General features: G+C 59.0%; 1 protein-coding gene across 1 annotated transcript; it reads right to left on the reverse strand.

Annotated features, from left to right (window-relative positions):
• Nucleotides 1-891: 891 nt before the first annotated feature.
• Nucleotides 892-26,282, reverse strand: GTSE1 (G2 and S-phase expressed 1). Its single transcript, XM_036278237.1, has 12 exons — nt 26,199-26,282; nt 17,649-17,706; nt 16,686-17,292; nt 15,227-15,397; nt 13,886-13,991; nt 11,001-11,366; nt 5,716-5,788; nt 4,599-4,814; nt 4,418-4,447; nt 2,577-2,754; nt 1,980-2,192; nt 892-1,285 (listed from the first exon to the last, which is right to left on the reverse strand). Exons 1-12 carry the CDS (start codon nt 26,218-26,220, stop codon nt 1,202-1,204), a joined length of 2,124 nt encoding a protein of 707 aa, XP_036134130.1. The 5' UTR covers nt 26,221-26,282; the 3' UTR covers nt 892-1,201.
• Between the last annotated feature and the right edge of the window lie 1,009 nt (nt 26,283-27,291).

Consider the following 27,291-nt stretch of genomic DNA (forward strand, 5'->3'; position numbering starts at 1 on the left):
CCGGTTTGTCTCCAGGCACAGCAGTGCCGTCCCGTTTCGCTTTCCGGCTCGACACCACCGGAGCCACCATTCCCGGTGGGGGTTCCCATCAACCAGCCCCTTCCCTCAGCCCTTGGGGACCCGGGTTCCTGGCCTCCAGCAGGGAACACCAGGTGGGAGCCAAGGAAGGGGTCCAGTTAGCAGCTTTTCTGTCTGCAATTTCCTCATAAACAGGGAGATGCTGTAGGGATTCGTCTTCCAGGCCGGCCAGCTTGTAAAACCTAGTCCATGAGAATGGCCTCAGGCAGGGGACACGCTGAGCAGCAGGTGGCCTCAGGCGCCAGGGTTGCCCGCTGGCCCCCACAGGCGCGCTCCTGCTCGGAGCACAGCCAGGGGTCCGCCGCAGCCCTGCCCTCGGTTTGCAGGTGCGCCCCCTCCCTCCACACCCCCTCCATGCTGCAGCCCCACCGCAGCCGGGCCCGCGCCCCTCTCAGGTCTGGCCATCGGCCGAGGCCCCGGGGTGCCCACTGGGAGTGCGAGTGCTCCGCCTGCCCCGACCAGGGTCCACATTTACACCCAGTTTTGTTCACACTGCTTTCCCCCATTACATCCCCATGACTTATTTCTTTAATAATTGAGGTTTGTACCTTTGACCACCTTCACCCGTTTCCCGCACCCCACGCCCGCCTCTGGCAGCTACCCGTCTGCTCTCTGAATCGCATGCTGAGACCCCACACCCACGCGCCAGCGTGTGGTGATTCTTCGTCTGCCATTTCACTTAGCACAGTGCTCTCAGCGTCCACCCACCGATGCCCACGCTGGATGCTGAAGCTTGGATAATATAAATCTCGCATACTAATTAGAATGGAAAACAAAAAACTAGGTAGATTTGAAAATCAAAATATGCTTCAATATATTTTTGTTTATTTTAGTTTAACTTAAATCTAGAATAAACTTTCCAGGCAAACTTAGTTTTAAGAAGAGTCACTTGCTATTTTACATAAAAGGTTCGAAAGAAAACTCTTCGGCTGGAGGATTTCCTTCGCGGCCTGCGCGGAGCGGGGCGGTGACTGCCGCTGGACACAGTCCCGCCCCCCGCCCCCCAGCGATTGTACTTAGGTTTTAAGCGCTCGATCCCAGTGCAGTTTCCGCGCCGTCTCTCCCTAGGACTGACCGCTCCAGGACCGTCTGTCCCCAACAGTGGATGCGAGGGCGTCGCCCCTCAGAACTTGAGAAGTGGCGAGTCCACGTTTTCTTTGTTGGCCTCAGGACTCAGCTGGATCAGAGGCGAACACAAGTCTATCAGCTGCAGGACAGAAGCAGCAGGTGAGCAGAGCGTCCCTGTCGCCCTTCCCAGTGGCTCCCAGGACTGTTCACTGAGAACCGGCAGCCCAGGAGCCACTCGCACTGCGGCTCGGGGCCTTGGACAGCTGTGCTCCCCTCGCCCGGGCCACCAGGGCCTGGAGCAGAACGGCTGTGGCTGTGCCTGCGGGGGCCCCGGGCTCCTGGGCAGGGCTCCTCAGCAGGGCTTGAACTCTGAGCTCCCCCATCACCTGGGCCACCAGGGCCTGGAGCAGAACGGCTGTGGCCGTGCCTGCGGGGGCCCCGGGCTCCTGGGCAGGGCTCCTCAGCGGGACTTGAACTCTGAGCTCCCCCATCACCTGGGCCACCAGGGCCTGGAGCAGAACGGCTGTGGCCGTGCCTGCGGGGGCCCCGGGCTCCTGGGCAGGGCTCCTCAGCGGGACTTGAACTCTGAGCTCCCCCATCACCTGGGCCACCAGGGCCTGGAGCAGAACGGCTGTGGCCGTGCCTGCGGGGGCCCCGGGCTCCTGGGCAGGGCTCCTCAGCGGGACTTGAACTCTGAGCTTCGCCACCAAAGATGAGGTGTGCCCCGAGACATGCTGCCTGAGAAGCCTCAAGGGTCACCTCCAGGGCCACCACGATGTCCGGGAGCCGAGGCCCCTCAGAGCCTAAGCCCACGGCCCTCCTGCCCGCCTCACCTGTCCCACCTCGGGGAGCGGCTTGGACCCCGTGTTTCTGTCCGTGTCTGGGGTGTTCACCAGGAGGTCGATCAGAGGCCGGCTGTCGGCCCTCAGGGCCACGTCTGCCTCCGGGGTGCTGCAGAAGTCGATGAGGGGGGCGTCGGCGCGGGGCGAGCTCGCAGCTTTCGGGGCGAGGTGAAGCTGGTCCAGCCGGATGTCCACGAGGACAGCCTGGACGAGAAGACGGGACGGGGCAGTGCTCGGGGAATCAGGCCTGGCCGGGTCCCCGTGGCTGACCGTGTGGGAAGGCAGGGGAGGAGGGCCGGGATGGGCCCTGGAGGGGAGCTGGCCACCCTGCCCCGTGACTGGTCTCCTGTCAGCGGCCAACACGAGCTCCCACGGACCCTGACTGCCACCTGCTTCCCCTCATCCTCTGAACCTGGCCCTCTCGGCTCAAAGGGGCAGAGGTGGGGCCTTTTCTCCTCCAGAGACTGGAGGCCTAGGTCGCAGGGTGAAGCCCTGCAGAGGCGACCCCGCGGCCACGTCCTGAGTTACCGCTTGGCTCCCAGGCAGGTTCTGCTAATCCAACGACAAGAGGAAAGTCCTCTCCTTTACCTCTCCAGGGGACAGCTCCTCAAGTGGCTGCGCCTCCCCCCGCGCTAGTTCTGCGGTGACACTTTCTGAAACAGTAACTTCACTCTTTTCTGGAGAAAAGCAGAGAGCCCGCGGCACAGCTTCCGGAGGAGAAAAACGCCCATCAGACGACGCGCCCGAGCGCTGGGGTGCGGCCTGCCTGCTGCTCCCGGGCCCCGCTCTGCAGAGGAGGAAGGGAAGGCTGGGGGATTCCCGGCAAGGCCGGTGTGCTTGGCCGCGCGCCGAGTGTGGAGCCGTGACCACAGCATCCTGTCCATCAGACTGATTTCTGAGGTCCCATCAGCTCTGAAATTCTGCCCACCTGCTATCAACATGTGCCTATTTGATTATTAAATAGGAGGAACAGAGCGAGTCCACCCAAGGAGTTGGCCTCGGTCCCTGTATTGTGGTTCTGTACCTGCACCCCGTTCTCAGATACGTCCACCCGCTAGCTCGGGGAGCCCACGGGCAGTCTACCAGCTGTTGCCTCAGGAGGCTGACCTGGCGCCGGGAAAGGTGGGGTCCCCCAGTTACAGACTCCACAGGGGGGGCTTCCCTGTAACACAGCCCCTTCTGGCCTATTGATCCTTCGATGACTTCCCTGCTAGACAGAGCAGTGCACACGGCCACGGGCTACCTGTCTGCGTCCTGCGGCCCCCCAGGCCCGGACAGTCTGCCACCGGGCGGCCCTCCAACACCCGGCGGCAGTGCACATGGCCACGGGCTACCCGTCTGCGTCCTGCTGCCCCCGGGCCCGGACAGTCTGCCACGGGGCGGCCCTCCAACACCCGGCGGCAGTGCACACGGCCACGGGCTACCTGTCTGCGTCCTGCTGCCCCCCAGGCCCGGACAGTCTGCCACCGGGCGGGCCCTCCAACACCCGGCGGCAGTGCACACGGCCACGGGCTACCCGTCTGCGTCCTGCTGCCCCCGGGCCCGGACAGTCTGCCACGGGGCGGCCCTCCAACACCCGGCGGCAGTGCACACGGCCACGGGCTACCTGTCTGCGTCCTGCTGCCCCCCAGGCCCGGACAGTCTGCCACCGGGCGGGCCCTCCAACACCCAGCGGCTTGAAACTGAAGCCACGGAAAGCAGCAATCTCTGTAAATAACACACTGTTTTCTTTGTACTATTTTTCCATCCTCACCTGAGAATACTCTCCCATGGACTTTTTAGATAGAATTGGGGGGTAGGGACAGAGACACATCGACTGGTTACCTCTGAACGACCCCGACTGGGCAAGGATTGAACCCGTGACTCCTTGGTCCACAGGCTGGTGCTCTAACCACTGAGCACCCGGCCAGGGCTCTTTTTACTATTTTAGAGGCTTTATGACAACCCGAAGGAAGAATGTTCTCCGTTACATTTCAAAGTGCACATCATCTGCAAGCGGAACACGGAGCGGCTCCGGTGCCGGCTCCCGCGGGTCAGCCGCTGCCCTCTGCCCCCCCACGCGCCAGCACGGTTCTCCGGTCTTCTGTCCTCCGGACACACAGACGTCACGTATGCACACGTGACTCACACGACACCTGCCGTGGGCAGAGCTGCACCTGCTCATGCTCTTCTCAGACCTCGCTTCCTCTGCAGAGACGGGTCACACCCTCCTCCAGCACCCTCTCGCGGTCCCCGTGGGCCTGCCGGTCAGCAGGCACAGGGCTAACTCGGCCTCTTCCTGGCCACCTAACGGGGGCCGGTCTCGTCTCGGCCGCGCCCTCTGCTGCCACAGGCATCTGTCCACCTAAGCTGCCATTTCCATGCCGTGGCAGGACCGCGGGTCAGAGGCCGGGGGAGGGGATTTCAGCAGACCTCCCAGATCGCCCCACGCCGCGCCCGTCAGCAGGGACACGGGCGACCTGCAAAGCCCGTCTCCGGTTTCTGTGACTAGCGTCTCCCTGACAGCGTGCTCGGCTCCTGACAGGTGACCACCACAGGCCAGGCAGCCTGCCAGGCACAGGGAGCCCGGGGGCTGTGTGTGAGACTAATGTACCGCAGCCCGTCTCTTACCTCACGGCACGCGCTCCCCGGGGCCCCGAAGACAGTCGCTGAGCAGACACACACAGGGGAGAAGGCAGAGTCCTGGGCACGGCTGTAGGGGTCAGCAATGGCAGGCCAGAGAGCCGACGGCCGGCAGGGGTGGGCAGGGCGGACACGCGCCTGGTGCTCAGGGGGGTCCTGGAGGCCGGCCCTGAGGAGCGCTGAGCCGGAGTGCTGTGGATGGCCCTGGGGAGACAGAGCGGGGCTCAGGGACAGACGCCCCCAGAGACATCTCGTTACTCAGCCAGCAGGAACTCCTCTGTGCAACAGAAAAGATTCACGCCAGCCCACCTGCGTGGGCTGTTCTCTGCGGGGCTGCTGCCAAGCCCTGGTGCCTGCGTGGGCCTCGTACCATCAGATGTGACTGCACTTGACAGGTGGGGGCGTGGAGCCCACTTCCCGGAGGGTCAGGAGAGACCTGCCCCCGTTACTGGTGCAGCTATTCCCAAGAGGACATCCCAGCACTGGGGAGCCTGGGATGACCCGTCTGGGGTTCTACCCCGTCAAGGCCAGTCCTGATGCTCTCCAGAGGCGGAAACAGCCTGCATGTTGACAGGGGGCGGGCGGGCGGAAGGGCTGGACCAGGAGTCTCCCTACGCCTTTTACTGCTGGCCACTGGCCGCTCCACCGACACTCAGGGAAAAGAAATAACACCACAAACAAATGGAATCCTCAAAATAACCCCGGGAGGTCCAAACGATGCCCATGCACGGGACCGAGGCCCAGTGTGTGCAAGGCGGTCCGGGCTCGGGCTCTGGGCTCAGGCTCTGGTCTGGCTCTGCCCACGGCACTGGAAGGGGAGGAGCCTCAGTGTGGCTCACACTGGACGGAAAGTATCTGGCCCAGCCCACAAAGTGCCTGCAAGTTCACACACACGTAAGTGAGAGCCCCGGTCAGGGCTGAAGACCCGTGCCCCACCGCAGGCCAGCCTGGGCCCGCGTGACCTGTGGTAGGTGTCCAAGTTTACTGAGGACTGGGGCAAAGGCCAGACAGACGTGGCCGGGCCGTGGGGTCACCACGCACTTGCGAGTGCACCGTGAGAGGTGAGTGGGTGTGTGTCTGCGTTTATAGTCAAATCGCTCGTTACCTCCCTGCCGACGTGCAGGACTGCGGCCTCTGTGCCCGAGAGAACCTGGGCGTCGCACTGTCTGGAGGGTCACCTGCGACAAGAGGAAGCATGTGGTCAGTGCAGCACAGCAAGCGGTCAGCCCCTCGCTGGGGCTCCTCACCAGACGGGCATTCTCTGACTGTCTCCGCTTCCCCGGGTACAGCGGAGGTGTGCAGGAAGGAGACGCCCAGACAAGCCCACAGGGAAAGCCGGGCTGCTACCCCGGCCGGCAGGGAGCCGGGCCTGGGCAGTGGCGAAGACCAGGCTGACTCAGCACGGCCACGTGAGCTGGATGCCCGCCCACGGCTGCAGCGCTGATGGGGCCAGGCTCTAGGCGAGCCCCCAACGCCCACAGCACCCCGTCCCCTGGACCAGGGCCAGCACAGTCATCCAAGATGCCACTTCCTTTATTTATTTATTTTTATCCTCACCTGAGGACATTTCTGCATTCATCTTCAGACAGACCGGGAGGAAGAGACAGAGAGAGAAACATCGATGTGAAAGGGACACATCGAGTGGTTGCCACTCACACGACCCCCACCAGGGCCGGGGACAAACTGCAACCAAGGGAACCGAACCCAGGACTCTTTGGTCCATGGGCCGATGCTCTAACCGCTGAGCCAAACTGGCCAGGGCAAGAAACGCCACACCATCGCGTGAGGTCCTGGGGTTGTCCATGCCCTGCGCGGCTGATCTCGTCTGATCACAAGATGACAAGCGGGTGGAGGCTGAGCGAGCCCCAGGCTGCAGCCCCACAGTCAGCCCTGTCGTAATACCGGCTCCACAGAAACGAATTCACAAGCTCACCCCGGGCCCCCGGGCCCCCGGGCCCCCAGAGAACACCTTGCTGTCTCTTCGCCCAGGGTAAGGACGCGGTCCCCAGAGCCCCACCCCAGCCCCAAAGGAAAGGTGGGGAGAGGCCGCTGCCCTGCAGGTGTCCCCTCCCATCTCAAACAACCTGCCCCTGGCCCTGGCCCTGCCCCCCCCAGCTCAGGTCCCACATGCCTGCACCTTCTCAGAGCAAATCTTCCCCAAAGAGCTGCCCTGAGCGCGTTTCCCCACTGTCTTCTATGAGACCTCACCATGAACATGCCTCGGGCAGACCGCAGTCCTCCCCACCCCCACCTCCACCTCGGTCCTCCCTCTCAACGCGTCCTTCCGACTCCACATCCCTCCAACTGCACGTCCCTCCGACTGCACGCACTGGTGTACCGCACCTTCCTCCCTCTTCCGCACTGCGCCGTCCCAGCAAGAATGAGCGCCCTCACAGGCCCCAGCAGCCGACCCAGACCCCTGCTCACCTGCCCCCACACGGCTCACCCACCTGCCCCCCCACGGCTCACCCACCTGCCCCCCCACGGCTCACCTGCCCCCCCCCACGGCTCACCTGCCCCCCACGGCTCACCTGACCCCCACGGCTCACCCACCTGCCCCCCCACGGCTCACCTGCCCCCCACGGCTCACCTGACCCCCGCAGGGCTCACCTGACCCCCACGGCTCACCTGCCACTCAGCACCGGCCCTGGAGCCCGGAGGCAACGACGGCCCAACAGGCCGAACTGGCCAGTGGACTCTGCCCAGCACGGCTCTTCCCCATGGAGGGAGCACCAGCTGTTCTGAACCCCCCAGTCCCCTCTCCACACCGCCACATCCTATCCCAGTCTACCAGACGTCTCCCAGGTCAGAGCTCCCCACCTTCTCCACTGCCACCCCCTAATCTCTTTCCAGACTGTGACGCGGCTTCTGAGAGGTCCTCCCTGCTCCCACCTGGCGCGCAGGGCCTGCTGCTCCCTCAGCAGAGGCTCTTCCGAGGGTCGCACCGTCCTGCCCAGCACTTCCTCCCGCACCACCACCCTCCAGGGCCAGACAGCCCGGGAGCTGGCCTCCGGCTACCTCTCCTTTCCTTCCTAGTGACCACCTTAGCTAGTGTCGAATCAAGACCAAGGTCTCAGCGTCCTGGTGGGGAGAGAGGTCAGGCGAGCAGTGCTGAGCACGGACACGATGGAAGAGCGTGGGCAGCCTGCCACAAGTGGACTTAGGAGGGCAGTGTGCTCTCCTTCACCAGTTCCATCTCTCCGGCCACTAGGGACGAGGGCGGGAGCCAAGGCAGCCTCACTGAACCACGAGGAAGAGAAGCTAATCACGCAAAACACACCGGACCACCAAGGAGAGACAGCCAGCTCTGCAATAGGAGGGAGACGCACACGCACCCGATTTAAACCACGTCACTCTGGGCTAGAGGCAGAACCTAACCCTCACTGTGCGGCTACGTCCCCCACCCGATTTAAACCACGTCACTCTGGGCTAGAGGCAGAACCTAACCCTCACTGTGCGGCTACATCCCTCACCCGATTTAAACCACGTCACTCTGGGCTAGAGGCGGAACCTAACCCTACCTGTGCGGCTACGTCCCCCACCCGATTTAAACCACGTCACTCTGGGCTAGAGGCGGAACCTAACCCTACCTGCGCGGCTACGTCCCCCACCCGATTTAAACCACGTCACTCTGGGCTAGAGGCGGAACCTAACCCTACCTGCGTGGCTACGTCCCCCACCCGAGCCTTCACGCTGGGTCCAGAGCTCGTCAAGCACCGTCGTGTCTCAGGACCTTTGCACGGCCATTTCCTGCCCGGAGGGCCCTGCGCCTGGCTGCTCTCTTCTCTCACAGCTGCATCTTCTCGGCTCAGAGCTCTGCTGTGTCACCTCCTGGGGGGAGCCTTCGCCGACCATCTGTCCAAATTCTTCCCCAGCATACACGTCATTACGACACCATCTTCTTTATTCACTTCATTACACGTGCGATCTGAGCATGTACTCATTTGACGACACTTCTTATCTTTCACTATTAAGACGTAGGTCCCACGAGACCAGGGGTCTGTCTCTTCATCATACCCTTGTACCCACGAGTGCCCAGGGCCAGAAACTCCGTAGGGCGGCTCATTCTCCCACGAGCAGTGACTGGAGAGGAGGGTTCCGGGCTTTAGGCCACCCGCACTCGCCAGCAGTGCCCATAACTGCAAACGAGTCGACGCCTAGAGAGCCCCGGAGCGAGGCCGACTGTCCTCCGTGCACGTGCGGCCCGGCTCGGACCTTCAGGGCAGAGTAAGCAGGTGCGTGAGTGTCGGGAGAGGTGCCAAATGGCCAAGACCAGAACTGCGGGGAAACCGCCACTGCTCACACGGATGGGACAGTCACACACAGCCGGGACACACAGTCACACAGCCGGGACACACAGTCACACAGCCGGGACAGTCTCACACAGCCGGGACACACTCACACGGCCGGGACACACTCACACGGCCGGGACACAGTCACATGGCCAGGACAGTCTCACACAGCCGGGACACACTCACACGGCCAGGACAGTCTCACACGGCCGGGACCCACTCACACGGCTGGGACAGTCTCACACAGCCGGGACACACTCACACGGCCGGGACACACAGTCACACAGCCGGGACACAGTCACATGGCCGGGACAGTCTCACGTGGCCGGGACACACAGTCACACGGCCGGGACACACAGTCACACGGCCGGGACACAGTCATACGGCCAGGACACAGTCACACGGCCAGGACAGTCTCACACGGCCGGGACACACACTCACACGGCCGGGACACACAGTCACACAGCCGGGACACAGTCACACGGCCGGGACACAGTCACACGGCCGGGACGGTCTCACACGGCCGGGACCCAGTCACATGGCCGGGACCCAGTCACACGGCCGGGACACACAGTCACACGGCCGGGACACACACTCACATGGCCGGGACACACACGGCCGGGACACACAGTCACACGGCTGGGACACAGTCACACGGCCGGGACAGTCTCACACGGCCAGGACAGTCTCACACGGCCGGAACCCAGTCACACGGCCGGGACACACAGTCACACGGCCGGGACACAGTCACACGGCCGGGACACACAGTCACATGGCCGGGACACACACTCACATGGCCGGGACACAGTCACAAAGCTGGGACACACACGGCCGGGACACACAGTCACACGGCCAGGACAGTCTCACACGACGGGACCCACTCACACGGCCGGGACACAGTCACACGGCCGGGACACTGTCACACGGCTGGGACACTGTCACACTCCAGCAGCCGACTGGAGACCTGGGACAGCACGTTCAGCAGAAACATGGAGAGGCCACAGGTCAGCCGCAGGGCTGAGCGGTCCCGGGTTGACTTGTGCCATCAAAGCTTGAAAAGAAGCCCGAAAGGATCACGCTGACTGGAGACCCCACCGCCTGCCAAGGCAACGCCCAGGCCCCCAGAGGGCAGCAGACGCCGGGCACTCGCTGTACAACACTCACGATGTCCGGAAGACATGAAGAACCACTACATGCCGGGCCGGTTTGGCTCAGCGGTTAGCATGTGGCCTCACGAACCAAAGGGTCTCAGGTTTGATTCCCAATCAAGGGCAAGCACCTGGGTTGTAGGTTCGATCCCGGCCCTGGCTGGGGTCACGTGGAAGGTAACCAATCGACGCGTCTCTCTCACATCACTGGTTCTTTCTCGCTCCCTCTCCCTCTCTCCCTTCCACTGTCTCTTTAAAAAAAAAAAAGAAGTCAATGAAAAAAGTATCCTCAGATTAACAAACAAAACAAAAAAATGTGACCATAACCAGCAAAAAAGTAGTCAATAGAACAGACCCCAGAGTGACAGGGAAGATAGAACTAGAAGAAAGACTTTAAAACCACCATGAGAACACGTTCGAGAATTTTAAAGAAGAGATAAACACCTGGGGACAAGACGGGGAACTATAATGTCAGAAATGGAACACAGTTGACCGGGTGGGCTCAGCAGATCCCACTGCGGAAGAAAGAGCAGCACAAGGAGGGACGCTGAGAAGGAACGCAGCTCCGTGACCTGCAGGACGACATCGAGAAGTGCGTAACACATGCGCTTAGAGTCTCAGGGAATGAGGGGAAGCAAGATAAATATTTGAAAAGGTAATGGCCACATTTCCCCAGATTTTATTAAAAACAACCCACGGATCAAAGAAGGTCAGGAACCCTCAAGCACAACCAACAGGGAGAGCCACACCGACGTGCGATGACCGACTCGCTGAAATAACACGAGGACTCTCGAGAGCTGGCTTCTCAGCCAAACCAGCCAGGAGACACAACGTGCGCGAAGGAACAAGAGCGCCAAGAACCATCGTCACCAAAACTAATACTTTTGCAGAACTTTAAATATAATTTTCTCATGATTTTAAAAACACACTGCAATTTTCCTTTTACTTACCAGTAGGGAACTTGGGCGTTTTAAATTGGCTCGCAGGGACCGGCATAACCCTGGTCTTGGGATTCGGAAAGGAATCTCGCCTGGAACCCCCGGCTCTACTCAGCCGAGAAGACAGGGACGAGCTGGGCTGAGCGTGCAGCCTCGGGCCACCGAGCGCTGGCGTTTGTGGCTGCACGACAGCCGGCGAGGTGGGTGCCGCGGGCTGCTCGGCTGTGGACGCAGCCAGCCCAGGGCTCTGGGCCGGCCTGCAGACAGCCGCGGGGTCCGCCTGCAGAGCTGGCTGGACAGCGGTAGTGCCCGCCTGGCCCGGGTTCGAAGGAGGCCAGGAGCTGTCTGCAGAGATACTTGGCCGTTCACTGGATGTCTCTGGAAGAGGAGACACACAGCCCTGGTTATCAATCGGCCCATGTAATTAGATTCACGAAGCTATTAACACACACGGGTGTGTTTCTTTCCTTCCGCACATCTACTCTAAAACGCCTTCCAGTGAGGAAAGTATCACTGTTAAGGTTCCCACAGAAGAGGAATGCGGCACGACGAACAAGGCTCTGCACGCCCATCAGGCAAAACCACACACGGGACAACCCAGGCTGCGGGCTCAGCGAGCGTGTTCCAGGGCCAGCTCTGGGCACAGTCACCAAGACGCAGAGTTCCCGCCCTGCCGTCTTCACTGGCTGCGGCCACAGCAGACCCCTACCCGTCGAGCAGAGGGAAGGAGACAGGAGAAAACATCTACTTGGAGTGCCACGCAGGCATTTCACAGTGTGACGAGCCTGCTACACCCAGAGCCCGGACACTCAGATAAGGACCCAAGCTCGGAATTTCCGCCCCAAGTCCCTGCTTTGCTTTTCCTGGGGCACCTTTACAAATAACCACTTAGACCTGAGCCTGCAAAAGGTCAGCGACCTCCACGCCAAACACCTCTGAAGTAACAGGTGCTTGACCCTGCTCTGCCCCCGCTCACGGGTGACCTCTGTGCCTTTCCGTGGGCTCACTGCCCCACCTCCACTTCTGGGTCTGTAAGTCATAAACCCAGGGACTTGGCTTCTTCTGTGTGAGCGTAATGCAACTGCACCCGCAATCAAAACCACCCCGGCTCTGCCTCCTCCCCAGAAGGGGAGCCAGCTGCTGGGGGAGCTCCTGGCGACCCTGTGGGGGCTTGTGCCTCCTCATTCGGCAGATCACAGGTCATCTTCTGAATGTCCTTAATCCAATGTTGCAGCTGCAGGCCCCGGCAGAGTGCCTCACCTGTCCAGTCAGGGAGGGGAAGGGGGAGGGGAACAGGGAGAGGACGCAATCACTCCGGTCTGTCCCTTTAAGTCACAAGGAGGTTGGGTCATATCAATCAACAACGCTGTTTCAAACAGAATAGCAAATAAACGAGGGCAAAAACACTCTGCTGCCAAGATACCAATATATGAGTGACTGGTAACAGATTTTCTTCCTGTAACTGTTGGAGAATAGACCACTCTGCTGGGAACAGCACCGCAGGTGACTGGCAGACACAGACAGCCCGTGGGCCTGCGTCCTCCGAGGCCCCGCCCAAGGCATCCTAAGGAAGATGAGGAGGCGTGGCTCCCTCTAGGCGGCTTCCCAGCCCCCCTCCCACTGCTTCCCTGAAGGCAACTGGTTTTCGGGGGGAAAGGGGGGTGCTCCGCCTTCGTGCTCTGTGAGGAACAGTCTGTGGACGCTCGAGGCTTCACCAGCTCCTGTCACCCACAGGCAGCTCCTGCACAGGGGCCCGGGTGCTGGCATGAGGTCCTGGCCTGCGACCGATCGTCCAGGGTCTATCGCAGGCCAATGCCACCTGCCCGAGCGGCCCTGAAAGGTGAACTCAGTCTTTCCTCGGTGGGGACCGATCTGGTCATGAATGCTGGACCCGGTTTCGAATCCGTTTGTGGCCAGAATAACACTCCTGTCTCCCCTTGAACCAAACCCACCCACCTGGCTGGCAGCTCAGTGTCCTGCTGGAGCTCGGGCGGGGCTCTGAGGCCTGTCTCTGTCCCAGCGGCATCAAGGTCACCGGTCAACGTGACGGACGGCGCCCGCTCTGCCGCAGCCCGAAACGGGGCACCTGTGAGTGTGCTCAGCGCCAGCAGCCCAGAGGGCGCCGAGGCAGGTACCACAGTCCCGCGACACACTCCTGCAGCTGCCCCGGGGATCCTGCTGTGAACAGAGATACACGGAAGCCCCGCTCGCTGGCCTGCCTCTACCAGGTGAGGAACGCAGAAACCATCCACAAAAATGGTGCTGACACCAGAACCAACACGTCCAGCAGACAACTAACACCTAGGGTAACAGCACTTCCTCTCCTTGAGCACGTGCCACGTGCCACGTGCCACACAGGCCGGACCTCCTCGCAGCTCCCACGCCCACAGGAGCCCCGCCAGGAGGTCCCCTCCCCTCAGTCTGTGAAGACGTAGAGACAGTTCCTGTGACCCCCCCAGCCGTCAGGGTCGGCCCATCCCAGAACTCCACTTCTCATACCCGAGCGAAGTCCACGCCTGGACACGCACCAGAGTGCACACCGCGCAGAGTGTGAGGAGGGGCTGGTCCCTCAAAGCAGGAGGCCCAGGCCTCTCCCCGGCTATGAAGGTGCTGTCCTTCACCCCTAGACGGTGGCCTGGCTTGGTGGCCGGGATTTAAACCGCCACCCAGAGGAAAGGGGCAGATGCACCCCCCCCCCCGGGACCGCCCTAGCCCGCAGAGGACTGTGGGAGGGGAAGCTCCTCGAGAGCAGGGACCCCGACAGTCTCCACGCCTCAGACGGCAACAGCCTTCCAGAACCTTCTGCTGAGCCTAAGTGGTCTGTGAAAACCGTCCCAGAGAAACGGGCAGCACTCCAGGCTGCCTGGCTGCGAGGTGCGGGCAGCGCCCGGCCTTACCTCTGCCAGCTGCCGGGGAAGCACACACAGGCCCCGGGGCACGGGGCTTCCTTGCGAGGGCACCAGCACAACCAGGGGGCTTCAGCAGGCTTTTCTTCAGCCCCGGCTGAAACAGAAGTTAAACGTCATCACGTCCATTATCTATCCATTACTTAATCCTGCGAAAGTAGCTTTAAAATAACGTTTAACAACGTAATAATTATCGTCTCGAATACAGAAGGAAAAGGTCAAGCAGCCCTCTCAACGTTCTCGTGAGCAACGCGGGGTGGCTGAGATGGGCACTGGGGCCCAGCCAGGCCCACTGGTCAGTAGCGGGCCCGCTGCCGGCAGTCTGCACGAGGACACGGCTGCTCAGCCGTGCTGAAAGCAAGCAGCAGCGATGTGGCCGGTCAGTCCCGTGCCTGCGGGGAGCTGAGGTTCAGACGTGGACATCCCATGTCATCCCCACCAGGACCTGGTGAGGGCCTCAGGGAGCAGCTCTGTGCCACACACACTGATGCGAGCGGTGACCCTTCTCCACCCACAGCTCCCGGGGGCAGAGGCCAGGCCCCCGCACGCCAGGCCTGTCCTGTGCATCCCACCAGGCTGCCTCCCAGGGGCCACAATGCCAACCTTCCTAACCCTGGTTTCAGTTCAGAGACACCTCCCACATATACAAAGCTGCCACCTTCTCCTTCGCTCGGCCTCAGCCCACCTGCGGCCCCAGCCCACCTGCAGGCCCAGCCCACCTGCAGGCCCCAGCCCACCTGCGCCCCAGCCCACCTGCGCCCCAGCCCACCTGCACCCCAGCCCACCTGCAGGCCCAGCCCACCTGCACCCCAGCCCACCTGCAGGCCCCAGACCACCTGCACCCCAGCCCACCTGCACCCCAGCCCACCTGCGGCCCCAGCCCACCTGCAGGCCCAGCCCACCTGCAGGCCCCAGCCCACCTACAGGCCCAGCCCACCTGCATCCCAGCCCACCTGCGCCCCAGCCCTCCTGCAGGCCCCAGCCCACCTGCGCCCCAGCCCTCCTGCAGGCCCCAACCCACCTGCGGCCCCAGCCCACCTGCGCCCCAGCCCACGTGTAGGCCCAGCCCACCTGCAGGCCCCAGCCCTCCTGCAGGCCCAGCCCACCTGCAGGCCCCAGCCCACCTACAGGCCCCAGCCCACCTACAGGCCCAGCCCACCTGCATCCCAGCCCACCTGCGCCCCAGCCCTCCTGCAGGCCCCAGCCCACCTGCAGGCCCCAGCCCACCTGCGCCCCAGCCCTCCTGCAGGCCCCAACCCACCTGCGGCCCCAGCCCACCTGCGGCCCCAGCCCATGTGCAGGCCCAGCCCACCTGCGGCCCCAGCCCCTCACCTTGTTTGGAATAGGAAGCGACTGCTTGCCTTGGACCAAGTGGCTTCCGAGGGCTGGCAAGCTGGTGATGTCCTGGGCAGTGCGGGGCTTGTAGTGGGGCACGTTCCTGTGTGATTCCTTTTCATTCAGGATTTTCATCCTGGAAGGACTAGCTGGTTTCTCTTTCATAGGCTGAAAAATTTTAAATTGAAGTGTGAGAACCGCCTGGTCTGTAACCAATACAGACACACCAAGGCTTCACCTCGGAGCAGCCGGGCACCATCAGTCTCCTGAGGTGTGCGGGGTCCCGCCCGTCACCGAGATCGAGGGGGCAACAGGCCACTCGCTCCAGACATGACGACGGTTCTGCCTCCTCATTGAAAACTGGGTAAAGTGACACCGAGACACAGGTCACTAGTCGGAGACAGAGCCCCTAGAGCTGAGTCTGTCAGGACTTTTACTGAAGGAGGATGAGGAAGAGGTCACTCCCTCGCCCAAAGAAGCCACTCGGCGGCCGCGAGTCCCACGGCTGGTCCCGACTGCCACTCTCCATGGCCCGCAGAGCCAAACAAGTCACAAATTCTGACCAGAGGGACAAGGGCTGGCTGAGCTTACAAATAACCCCTGTGACAGAGTTCATAACAAGCCACAGAAGAAGCTCATAAAGTTATGAAGACGAAGCTGTAACTTTATCCTTTACATCACTGAAAAAACTGAGATTCAAGCCCTGGCCGGTTTGGCTCAGCGGTTAGAGCCTCGGCCTGCAGTCCGGAGAGACCTGGGTTCGGTTCCCACTAAGGGCACATACTTCGGTTGCAGTTTGTCCCCGGCCCTGGTTGGTCGTGCGGGTGGCAGCCACTCGATGTGTCCCTTCACATCGATGTTTCTCTCTCTCTCTCCCATTCTATCTGTACAAAAAATGGAAAAATATCCTCGGGTGAGGATAAAAAAAACAAAAAACAAAAAACTGAGATTCAACCTGACACAACATGAAATTCACCACGCGAGGGCACGGCTTCCCTGGCCCCGCCCCACGCGCACCTCCGGGAGCGCAGCTCTGGAGTGGGCTGGCCGAGCCCCAAAGGCAGACCTGTCCACAGCCACTTCCCGGGACAGCTCACTGCTCCACATTTGTGACCAAGCATCCAACCTAAGTCACAGTTAAGGAGGATGACGAATGGCTGTTCCAGGAGGGGGAATTGCCTGTTAATGCGAATAAATCCCTACTGGGTAGAATGTCCAATGTTATACCAAAATCAAAGGGGAAATTTCAACCAGAGTTTCGGAGGAGGTGTCTTTAAGTCATCACATCAGCAAGGTGGCCCTGCCCACGTCCACCCCAAACCCAGCTCCCCGTTACTGTTCTTCCCCTGCTGTGACCCCTGAAGCCGCTCCACCTGCGAGTCCCTCCCGGACAGGTCTCCACTACCGGCGAACCGAGAGGGCTCACGGGAGGGCTCACGCCGCCGGCTCTGCCTACCTCCACGGCCTCACGCGTGCTCTTCCCTCGAGTGGACAGCGCGCGGGGCGGCAGCAACTTGCTCACGACCTTCTTCTGAGTCCCTGCCAGGTTCGGAGGGTGAACGGGACCCGGCTCCACTGGCAGAGAACGAGCAGGGAGCGGCGGCCCCGGCGTCCGGGCGAGGCCAGCCTGGGCAGGAGCGCTGGGCAGGCCCTGGCCCGAGGGGGGCTGCGGCGCCCCCAGGGGGCTGTCCGACAGGTAGTATGTCTCCCTTTTAAGGGAGTTGGGGCTTTTCCTGGTTTTATTTTCTTTCTCGAACAGGTTCATTTTTAACTGTGATTCCTGTATAAACCTCTCCACGTCTTCCTGGCTCACGGCGTCGTGGGGCCCGGCGGCCGGGGCCGCGTGGCTCCTGCAGCTGCTTTCTATCCGCAAGGCCAGCAAGCGGGCCTCCTTGTAGACCTCCACGAACTGCTCCCCGGGGACGGGGCTCCAGCGCAAGGGGCTTCCCGGCGCCGGCGAAGGAGGCTCTGCGGGGCGCTGACTGCCTAATTCTAAACTGGCAGCAATGCACCTCTCCTTGTGCCCGACAGGTCCGAAGAACACCTCGTCGTCTTCGTTCGCACTATTTTAAAAGAAAAGGGTTATAGCCCTGGCCAGTTTGGCTCAGCGGTTAGAGCGTCGGCCTGCGGTCCGGAGAGACCCGGGTTCGGTTCCCGCTAAGGGCATGTACTTCGGTTGCAGTTTGTCCCCGGCCCTGGTTGGTCGTGCGGGTGGCAGCCACTCGATGTGTCCCTTCACATCGATGTTTCTCTCTCTCTCCCTTCCTCTCTCTCCCTCCCACTCTGTCTGTACAAAAAATGGGAAAATATCCTCGGGTGAGGATAAAAAAAAAAAAAAAAGGGTTATTAATGACACTGGCATTTAAATGGAGGGTTTTACTGAATGTGGCTGTCAGGCAGGAGAAGAAAACTCATTTACCTTACAGAAGACAGTGAAAGATCGAAGTCAAATTTTTCATCGGCCAAAAGAAGAATTTCTGGGGAGAAAAAAATCTGCTGTTATTTTAGGGCTAGGGCTGATAAACAGAAAAACTCACCAATTTCTATCACTTTTAAAACTATTCTGAAATTTCATTTCCCAAAGTGTAACTTAGTGTTATTTTATTTTTTTAAATCCTCGCCCAAGGATATTTTTACATTTATCATCAGATAGAGCAGGAGGGAGGGAGGGAGGAAGAGAGAGAAACATCGACATGAGAGGGACACATCGACTGGTCGCCTCCCAAACGACCCGACCAGGGCTGGGGATGAACCACAACCAAGGTACGTGCCCTTGACCAGAATCGAACCCACAACTCTTTTCTTTTTTTTGTAATCCTCACCGAGGACATTTTTCCATTTTTTTTGTTCAGATAGTGGGAGGGAGAGAGAGGAAGAGAGAGAGAAACATCGACATGAAAGGGACACATCAAGTGGCTGCCACCTGCACGACCAACCAGGGCTGGGGACAAACTGCAACCAAGGTACACGCCCTTAGCAGGAACCGAACCCGGGTCTCTCTGGACCACAGGCCGACGCTCTAACCACTGAGCAACCGGCCAGGGCCTTACTGTTATTTTAACAGTCACATTTTCGTAGGGGATCTTAGGTTTTCCATTTATTTTCCTTTTAAAATAGCATCAGCTATTCAGTGTTTGTCAAGCCGTTCCAAAAGCCCAAGCATGATTTTAAGACATAACCTAAAATGCATTCGCCCTCCAGACTAGCTAAGTCACCTTCAGGTGCAGAACCTTTTCAAATAAATTCCCTGCTCACACACTACAAAACAGCTGTTCCCCTTTCAAACACAAATTCAGCATCATTCAAAGGCACAGTAGGGACTCCCTACGTGACGCATGTGTTGACTGTAGCCTCTTCTTGCAGCTCACCTGGATCCCAGGTACAGCTGCACCTTGTGCCCACGCACACTCCCACCTCAGTGCCTGCACCAGCCTGTCTGTTCACACGCCTGACTCCCTCTAACCGACCACAGGCTCTGGGTTAGGGGTCCCTCTGCTGGGGGGCTCCCTCCTCCCGCTCCTGTTCCCGCTGCACCCTGGCCCTCCCTGGGGCTCCCGCAGCACCTGGACCCGACCCCCAGCACTGCACTAGTCTCGTTAGTCTTTAAATGTCTCCTGACGCTCCTGTGGCCCCAACCAGACTGTAAGCTCCTCCAAGACAACCAACGTCCGTCTAACTCTCCCAAATTCCCCAAGGTCCAGTTAAGGGCCCGAACACTTAGCAAATAGTTATCAAAATGCACTGAACTGGCCCTGATCGATTTGGCTCAGCGGTTAGAGCATTGGCCCGCGGACCAGAGAGTCCCGGGTTCAGTTCCCACTAAGGACACGTACCTCGGTTGCAGTTTTTCCCCGGCCCCAGTTGGGGTCATGTGGGTGGCAACCACTCGATGTGTCTCTCTCATGTCGATGTTTCTCTCTCTCTTTCTCCCTCTCTCCCTCCTGCTCTGTCTGAAGATGAATGCAAAAATGTCTTTGGGTGAGGATTAAAAAGAAAACAAAAACCACTGAGCCCTGGCTGGTTTGGCTCAGCGGTTGGAGGGTCAGCCTGTAGACCAGAGAGTCTTAGGTTAAGTTCCCGCTAGGGTCACGTACCAAAAAAAAAAAAAAAAAATCCACTGAATATTGCAATAAAGTTTATACAGGATTTCACAAAACATATCTTATTTGATCCTAATAAACAAAGCAGTATGCTTAGCAAAACCATAAAATCTAAACCTAAAAACTTGACTGAAATGGATAACTGTCTAGAAAATATAACTTATTTTTATTTTTTCTTCAATCCTCACCTGAGGATACATTTTACTGATCTTAGGGAGAGAGGAAGGGGGTGGGGGAGAAACATCGATGTGAGACAGAAACACCAATCAGATGCCTCCCATACGTGCCCCAATGGGGGGCTCAAACCCGCAACCCAGGTAGGTGCCCCGATCAGAATAGAACCCAACCTTCTTGGTGCATGAGGCGATGCTACAACCAACTGAGCCACCCAGCTGGGGCTAGAATTCATTTTTTATATTTAAATAATTTAAATTGATTTTCAAAAAATAAAACTGACCCCAGGAGAGAGAAAAGTAGCTTAATATTTCAATTTTTATAAACTAACTGGACACATTTATTAGAGCCATTCTCCCCCCAAAAGCAGAGCGTTTCATAGGCTGATTCTATCAAATCTGTAAAGATATATAATTCCAAAACTATTTAACTGCTCCAAAGGGCAGAGAAAAGAAACCTTCCAACTCACTTCCGCAGAGCGCGCAGAACCACAGCCAAGCCCACGGCCGGCTCGGCAGGGAAGCTCCAGACCCGCCTCAGCCGACGGAAGACCCCGAGCAGGGGCGCGAGCGAACCGAACCCAGCAACATGTTGAAAGAGCAGACACGGGCCCTGGCTGGTTTGGCTCAGCGGAAAGAGCAGACACGGCCAGGTGAGGCCGCCCAGGACTGCAGGCGGCGTAGTCGTCCACAACCGAGCCACGCGCCCCTTGTACCACTGGACCTACAGCCCACAGCCGGCTCCACACGCGCCGAGGCGCACGATGGATGCAGACACGCGCTGACTCCGAGAGCTCTCCACGAAAGGGAACAGGCATGTCGCTCACCCACAGCCAGGACGAGGTGTGACGGATGCCATCAGAAGCACACATCTGATCGGTTAGGACGGGCTAACTGATGCTGAGGTGACAAGGAAGCTGCACCTCTCAAACCCTCTGCCTGCTGCGGGGAGCTGGCCCTGCCCCAGGTCCTCCTGCTCCAGAACCCGGCTGCTGGAGCCTCCGCCATCGGGAACCTGCCGGTCTCCGTGGCAGAGGAAAGGGGAGACAGAAGATTCCACACTGGCTCTTAAAGACCCACAAGAGACTCTTATTTGAACATTGCCATTTCAGTGGCCGCCATTTAAGTCACCTGAGCCAAACTCAACTTCACGTGGGCAGGACATGCAACTCCATCATGTGCCCGGGAGGGAACCAGAGGAGCCGACGAGCACCCGGGAGGGGACCGCGGAGGAGCCGACGATGAGCACCCGGGAGGGGACCGCGGAGGAGCCGATGAGCACCCGGAGGGAACCGCGGGGGTGCCGATGAGCACCCGGGAGGGGAACCAGAGGAGCCGATGAGCACCCGGGAGGGGACCACGGAGGAGCCGATGAGCACCCGGGAGGGAACCGCGGAGGAGCCGATGAGCACCCGGGAGGGAACCGCGGAGGAGCCGACGATGAGCACCCGGGAGGGAACCGCGGAGGAGCCGATGAGCACCCGGAGGGAACCGCGGAGGAGCCGATGAGCACCCGGAGGGAACCGCGGAGGAGCCGACGATGAGCACCCGGGAGGGAACCGCGGAGGAGCCGACGATGAGCACCCGGGAGGGAACCGCGGAGGAGCCGACGATGAGCACCCGGGAGGGAACCGCGGAGGAGCCGATGAGCACCCGGGAGGGAACCGCGGAGGAGCCGATGAGCACCCGGAGGGAACCGCGGAGGAGCCGACGATGAGCACCCGGGAGGGAACCGCGGAGGAGCCGACGATGAGCACCCGGGAGGGAACCGCGGAGGAGCCGATGAGCACCCGGGAGGGAAACCGCGGAGGAGCCGATTGAGCACCCGGGAGGGAACCGCGGAGGAGCCGATGAGCACCCGGGAGGGAACCGCGGAGGAGCCGACGATGAGCACCCGGGAGGGAACCGCGGAGGAGCCGATGAGCACCCGGGAGGGAACCGCGGAGGAGCCGATGAGCACCCGGAGGGAACCGCGGAGGAGCCGATGAGCACCCGGAGGAACCGCGGAGGTAGCGACGATGAGCACCGGGAGGGGACCGCGGAGGCGCCGATGAGCACCCGGGAGGGAACCGCGGAGGCGCCGATGAGCACCCGGGAGGGAACCGCGGAGGAGCCGATGAGCACCCGGGAGGGAACCGCGGAGGAGCCGATGAGCACCCGGAGGGAACCGCGGAGGAGCCGATGAGCACCCGGAGGGAACCGCGGAGGAGCCGATGAGCACCCGGAGGGAACCGCGGAGGAGCCGATGAGCACCCGGGAGGGAACCGCGGAGGAGCCGACGATGAGCACCCGGGAGGGGACCGCGGAGGAGCCGATGAGCACCCGGAGGGAACCGCGGGGGTGCCGATGAGCACCCGGGAGGGAACCGCGGAGGAGCCGATGAGCACCCGGAGGGAACCGCGGAGGAGCCGACGATGAGCACCCGGGAGGGAACCGCGGAGGAGCCGATGAGCACCCGGGAGGGAAGGTGCCGATGAGCAGCACTGAGGACTACCATCTACGTGCAAATCAACCCACAGGCCAGCAGGAGGCTGAATGGAAAACTAAAGAAATTCCATTAAAGCTGGGCGCATGGCTATGCCGTCTACTGTCAACACAACCCAACATGTTCTATTAGGCACTGACCAACACAGCTACACTCAGAAAAGAACTCGAGGTGTCATCGTAGCGAACAGATGCTTTAATTATAGACACAAGAAAAATATCAAGAAAATCAATGGAGAACTATTACAAGTAGTAAAAGGATAAAAGCAGATGGCTAAGGACACAACTATTATACAATAATTATTGTTTCAAAGCAATCGATGGCTTTCAGATCTACAAGACAATACATGGAAGACAAGACGTCATCTACAGTAGCAGCAAAAAATACAGAATACCTATGAACAAACCTAACATGAACTATACAAGAGGAACAGAAATATTATTTAATATGTCATAGAAAGTAACATATCGAACAATATGGGAAAATGAATTACTCAGTAAATGTTATTGAGATAAACTAGATAACTCTTTGTGGAAAACATATATATATATATATATATATATATATATATATATATACACACACACACACACACATATATATATAGTTTGACCCATATCTCATACCACCCCAGGACAAATTCCAAATAAACCACAGACATAATTTTGAAAAATGAAGCTCTCAAAGAACAGTAAACCATGGGGAAATTACTTTGTAACCTGTGGAGGTCTGTGACGCCCATTGGAAGCCATAAAATAAAGGTTGATAGTCCAATATGTTAAAAAATTTTAAATCTCTGCCTGGCAAAAACTACCATGAGCAAAGTTAAAAGCAACAATAAACAGGAAAAAGCCCATTTGCAGCTCACATCACAAAGGGCTAACTCATGAACAGTACCTACAAATTGCTAAGAAAACAATGAACAATGTAATGGAGGATCGACAAAACATATGAACAGATAAAATTCTTGGAAAATAGCCCAGCTGGTGTGGCCCAGTGGTTGAGCGTCAACCCATGCACCAAGAGGTCACCGGTTCGATTCCCGGTCAGGGTACATGCCCAGGCTGTGGGCCCAGTCCTCAGTGGGGGGCATGCAGGAGGCGGCCAATCGATGTTTCTATCTCTCTCCCCCTCCCTTCCCCTCTCTCTAAAGTCAATAAATAAAAAAGAAAAAATTCTCGAAAAATAAAACCAAGTGTTCTTTTTATTCCCCTCTTGGGTTTTTATTGGTTTTTTTTTTTTTTTAGAGAGAAAGAGAGAAACATCCATTGGCTTCCTCTTACATGCCCCCTACTGGGGATGGAAGCCGCAACCTGGGCCTCTCAGCCCATGGGACGACACTCAATCCACTGAGCCACACTGGCTGGGCAAAATAAAATGTTCTTAAACCTATGTCGAGAAGTTCAGCTTTGCCGGCCGGTGTGGCTCAGTAGTTAGACTGCTGGCCCACGCACCAAAGGGTCTCGAGTTTGATTTGCGGTCAAGGACACGCTCCTGGGTTGCAGGTTCATCCCTGGCCCCAGTTGGGGTTCGTGCAGGAGGCAACCAAACAGATGTGTCTCTCTCACATCAATGTTTCTCTCTGTCTCTGTCTCTCTCCCTCCCTCCCTTTCACTCTCTAAAATTCAATGGAAAATATATCCTCAGGTGAGGAGTAACAACAAAGTTCAGCCTCACTCAAAACTAAGAATAATGAAGAATAAACTTAGCATGAGGTTCCACTTTGCACCTATCAGACTGTTAAAAATTAGTCAGATAAAATGTAGGCAAGGCAACTGGGCAGCACCTCCCAAAATAAATGTGCATGCCCTCTGGCCCAGCAAGCCTGCTTCTGTGAATGTATCCTGCAGAGAGTCACAATGTTATTTGTTGCAGCAGAATTGGCAACAATAGCACATTGGACAAGAAAACGTTCACCCACAGCAGATGAGATCAGTTACAGTATAACCCGTGGCAGAACTATTTAGTCGCACAAGCTGCACACACACACACACACACACACACACACAAAACAGTAACACTTCTTATGTTGCCATACAAGATAAGATCAAGTCAGCGTATAAAGAATGGGAAGCAGGACAGGGCTGTGTGCTATAAAGAGGGAGGTGCTGTAAGAATTGGGGAACCGATTGACCGGTGCACACACTGGCTTGCCCCTGCACAGATTAGATCTGGAGGAACACCCAAGAGACCAATGACACTCTGGATTTAGGAGGGAGAAACTGGGTGGCTGAGGGAAAGAAATGAGAGACATTTCACTTTTTACATGCCTGAACCTAGGAAGTCAACTGTATAGGTCACTTCTAGAAACTTCCAATTGTTTGCTATGGAAAAGCGAACCCCAGACCAGGAGTCAGGGAAGAAGCCTACAGCGGGCACCGTACAGCTGGCACCGAGTGACGCTGGGCAGGCTGACTCATTCCTTCTGCAAATAGCCTCGTTCTCCAGCAGGCGCGGGACTGCACTGTCCAGTGGAAACAGAGTGAAAGGCAGTAAAAAGGGTCCTTCCAGGAACTGGTCAGGCCAAAGTGGCTGGAGGGGTGGACACACAGGTAGGCCAGGTCCCGAAGGGTCTGCAAGCCACCACAGGGAGCTTTTATTTTGTTGAGTGCAAGAGGGAGCTATCAAAGGGCTTTAAGCAGGAGAGTGGTGGGATCTAACTAGTGTTTTTCAAAGGGTCCCCTGGCTGCTGTGTAGAGTAGGTCAGAAAGGAAACAGCAGGATCTACTGGGATTGCAAATGCACGCACTGGCCAAGATGCAAATGTACAAGCAGGCAGAGGTGAGTCAATGTGGCTGAGACCCAGGAGGTGCCATTTGGGTGGAGTTGAAAAGGGGTAGATGGATCCCAATATATTCTGAGGTGGAAATGACAGTAATTGATGATTGGATGGATGTGGCGGCTTCACAGCTTGGCTAGCTAGGTGAACAGAGGGGCCATCTACTTACACGAGAAAGACAAAGAACAGGCCAAGACGGGGCGGGGTATGTGTGTCAAGTTTGAGGTGCCAAACAGGCAGGTGTGTGTACAAGTCCAGAGCTCAGAGAGGCTGTGCTCAAGGCCACAGGTGGGCACCGCCGGAAAGGAAATGAGGTGTAAAGCCATGGGGATGTCTGAGAGCCCCCGTGGGAAGCACAGACACATCCTGGACTGGGCAGGTCCTGGGGAATCAGCTGGGGAAGATGATAATGGAAGAGGACTGTGCAGAGATGGGGATACACCTGCTAGAGAGGCAGAAGCAAAACCAAGATGCCTTGGAAGCCAAGCAAGGGAAGACTGCAGAAGGAGAGAAGGTCAGATGTTACGGAGAGGTTGCTTAACAAGGACAGAAAAGTGACGGCACTTGTGGCAACAAAGATGTCCTGACCGATGACAGCAGCTTGAGTGGAGGTACAAGGGCAGGAGGGGTTGGTCAGGGTTGAGGGATATGAAAAAATAGCAAAACAAGTAGAGAAAGTTCTCGAAGTCTCGCTCTAAACGAGGCACACGCGGCAGGGGAGAGGCGGTGGGGACAAGAAAGGAGTGTGTCTGTATGTCAGCCTGAGCTCAGGGACAGGCAGAAGCAAGCGTGCGAGGGAGGGTGTCAGAGGGCTGAGGTCCTCAAGAGAGGCAGGGGGATTCAGCACACTTGTGGAAGGGATGCAACGGGACGGGAGGGGTGTGGCAAGAAATACCTTCCCCTGCAGCTGAAGAATCCATGAGGGCTGGCAGAGGCGCTGGGGCGGTTTCTGCCAAGTGGAGGTGGTAAGGACACTTGGCTACCCAGTCTACCTGCCTCGCGTGGGTGTTGAGGAACAAAGGACAAAAGGACCTCAACGTGCTTTTAGCTCATCTTGTGAGGCTGCACTCCCACCTGGACACTCGCACCTGACCCGGACTGAACAAGACAGCAAAGTCACAGCCAGGCTCGCTCAGTAACACGGTCGCGAAGACCCTCGACAGGTGTTAGGAGCCGGGAACCGGCAACCTGAGCGCCTGCGAGGCGCCAGGCGGTGCGCGGGCAGCGGGGATGCTGCAGCAGAGGCAAGCGGCCAGAATCCCTTTAGGGCGCCGAGGGGGACGGAGAAAACTGAACAGGAAGAAAGGAGGCGGACGCAAAGCCCGTGGAGACGGGCACCGCGGGCCCACGGCACAGAGCGCAGGGCGCGCCCGAGGAAGTCACCGAATCTGCGCCGAGCGCCCCGCGCGGGCGCCGCGGCGGCGGGACGTACCGTCCTTCCCGGGTCCCTCCATCTCCGCTCGTCCGGCCGGGCTGGCTGGGGCACGCCGGGGACCCGCCTCCTTCCGGGCCGAGCTGTCCGGGGCTCACTGCGGGGAGGGGGCAGAGGTGAGCAGGGAGCAGAGCCGGGCCCGGTTCCTCTGCCGCGGCCCGACGGACAGCGAGCTGGCGCCTGCAGCCGGAGGCCCCTGGGGTGCAGCTGAGACCCCCCGCGACGCACCCCCGGGGCCGCGCTCCTCCGGGCCTGGACGCCCCGGACGGCGGCAACGGAATTCCCAGCTCTCGGGCGGGGCTGCTGGGGGCTTTGGTTTGCCGAAGTCCCCACGGAGCATGCGCGGGGACCCCACCGCCCCCAGCCCAAGCCCACCCAGAGCCCTCACCCCTACCGGCTGCGACGCCCCGGCCGACACACCTCCGCCCGGATTTAAACACAGCGCGGCGGAAGCGGCAAGGGTTGCGATTGGCCAGTTTGAAAAGGGCTCTGCAAGGTCGCCGTGCCCGGTGCATCCTGGGGGATGTAGTCCGCGCGCCTGGACGCGTGGCTGGCGCGCGTGCGCACTGCCTCCCCGCGCGGATGGGCTGCGCAGGCGCGAGGTCTGTGCGGGCCAGGGCGGGGTTCCTTAGATTCCCCTCTGTGTGTACCTGCAGCCTTAGCAGCGGGGTCTCTGCCTGTGGCCAGGGACGCGGTTCTGATCCCCGCTCTTATCTGCAAAGAGTGAACATTAATTCCTATGGTTGGGGGTGGGGGGGTTATGAAGACCAGACGAGATAGGTGCGTCTACCTGCTTCGTGAAGCAGTAAGAGGCCCGGTCCCTGTCCCGAGGAGCGCACAGGTGGTGCTCGGTGACCAGACACGCCGGGTCGTGCCTTTGGGTGTAAGAAACAGAAAAGCAGCTTCACACTGGCTTTAGAAAGGGAATCTATTGGCCCAAGGAACAGGGAAGCCCAGGAGTGGGTTGGGCCATCTCCGGCCGCTCTGGGGTCCTGCTCACCCTTAGGCAGGCCGCTTTGTCAGGCCCACCAGCCGGGAGCTCCAGGCTTCGCTCTGCCTGCCAGGGCCTCCTGTTTGGTGCTGCTATTTAATC

This window comes from Molossus molossus, unplaced genomic scaffold (genome assembly GCF_014108415.1).
Source record: "Molossus molossus isolate mMolMol1 unplaced genomic scaffold, mMolMol1.p scaffold_m16_p_26, whole genome shotgun sequence".
In the NCBI taxonomy this organism is placed as follows: domain Eukaryota; kingdom Metazoa; phylum Chordata; class Mammalia; order Chiroptera; family Molossidae; genus Molossus; species Molossus molossus.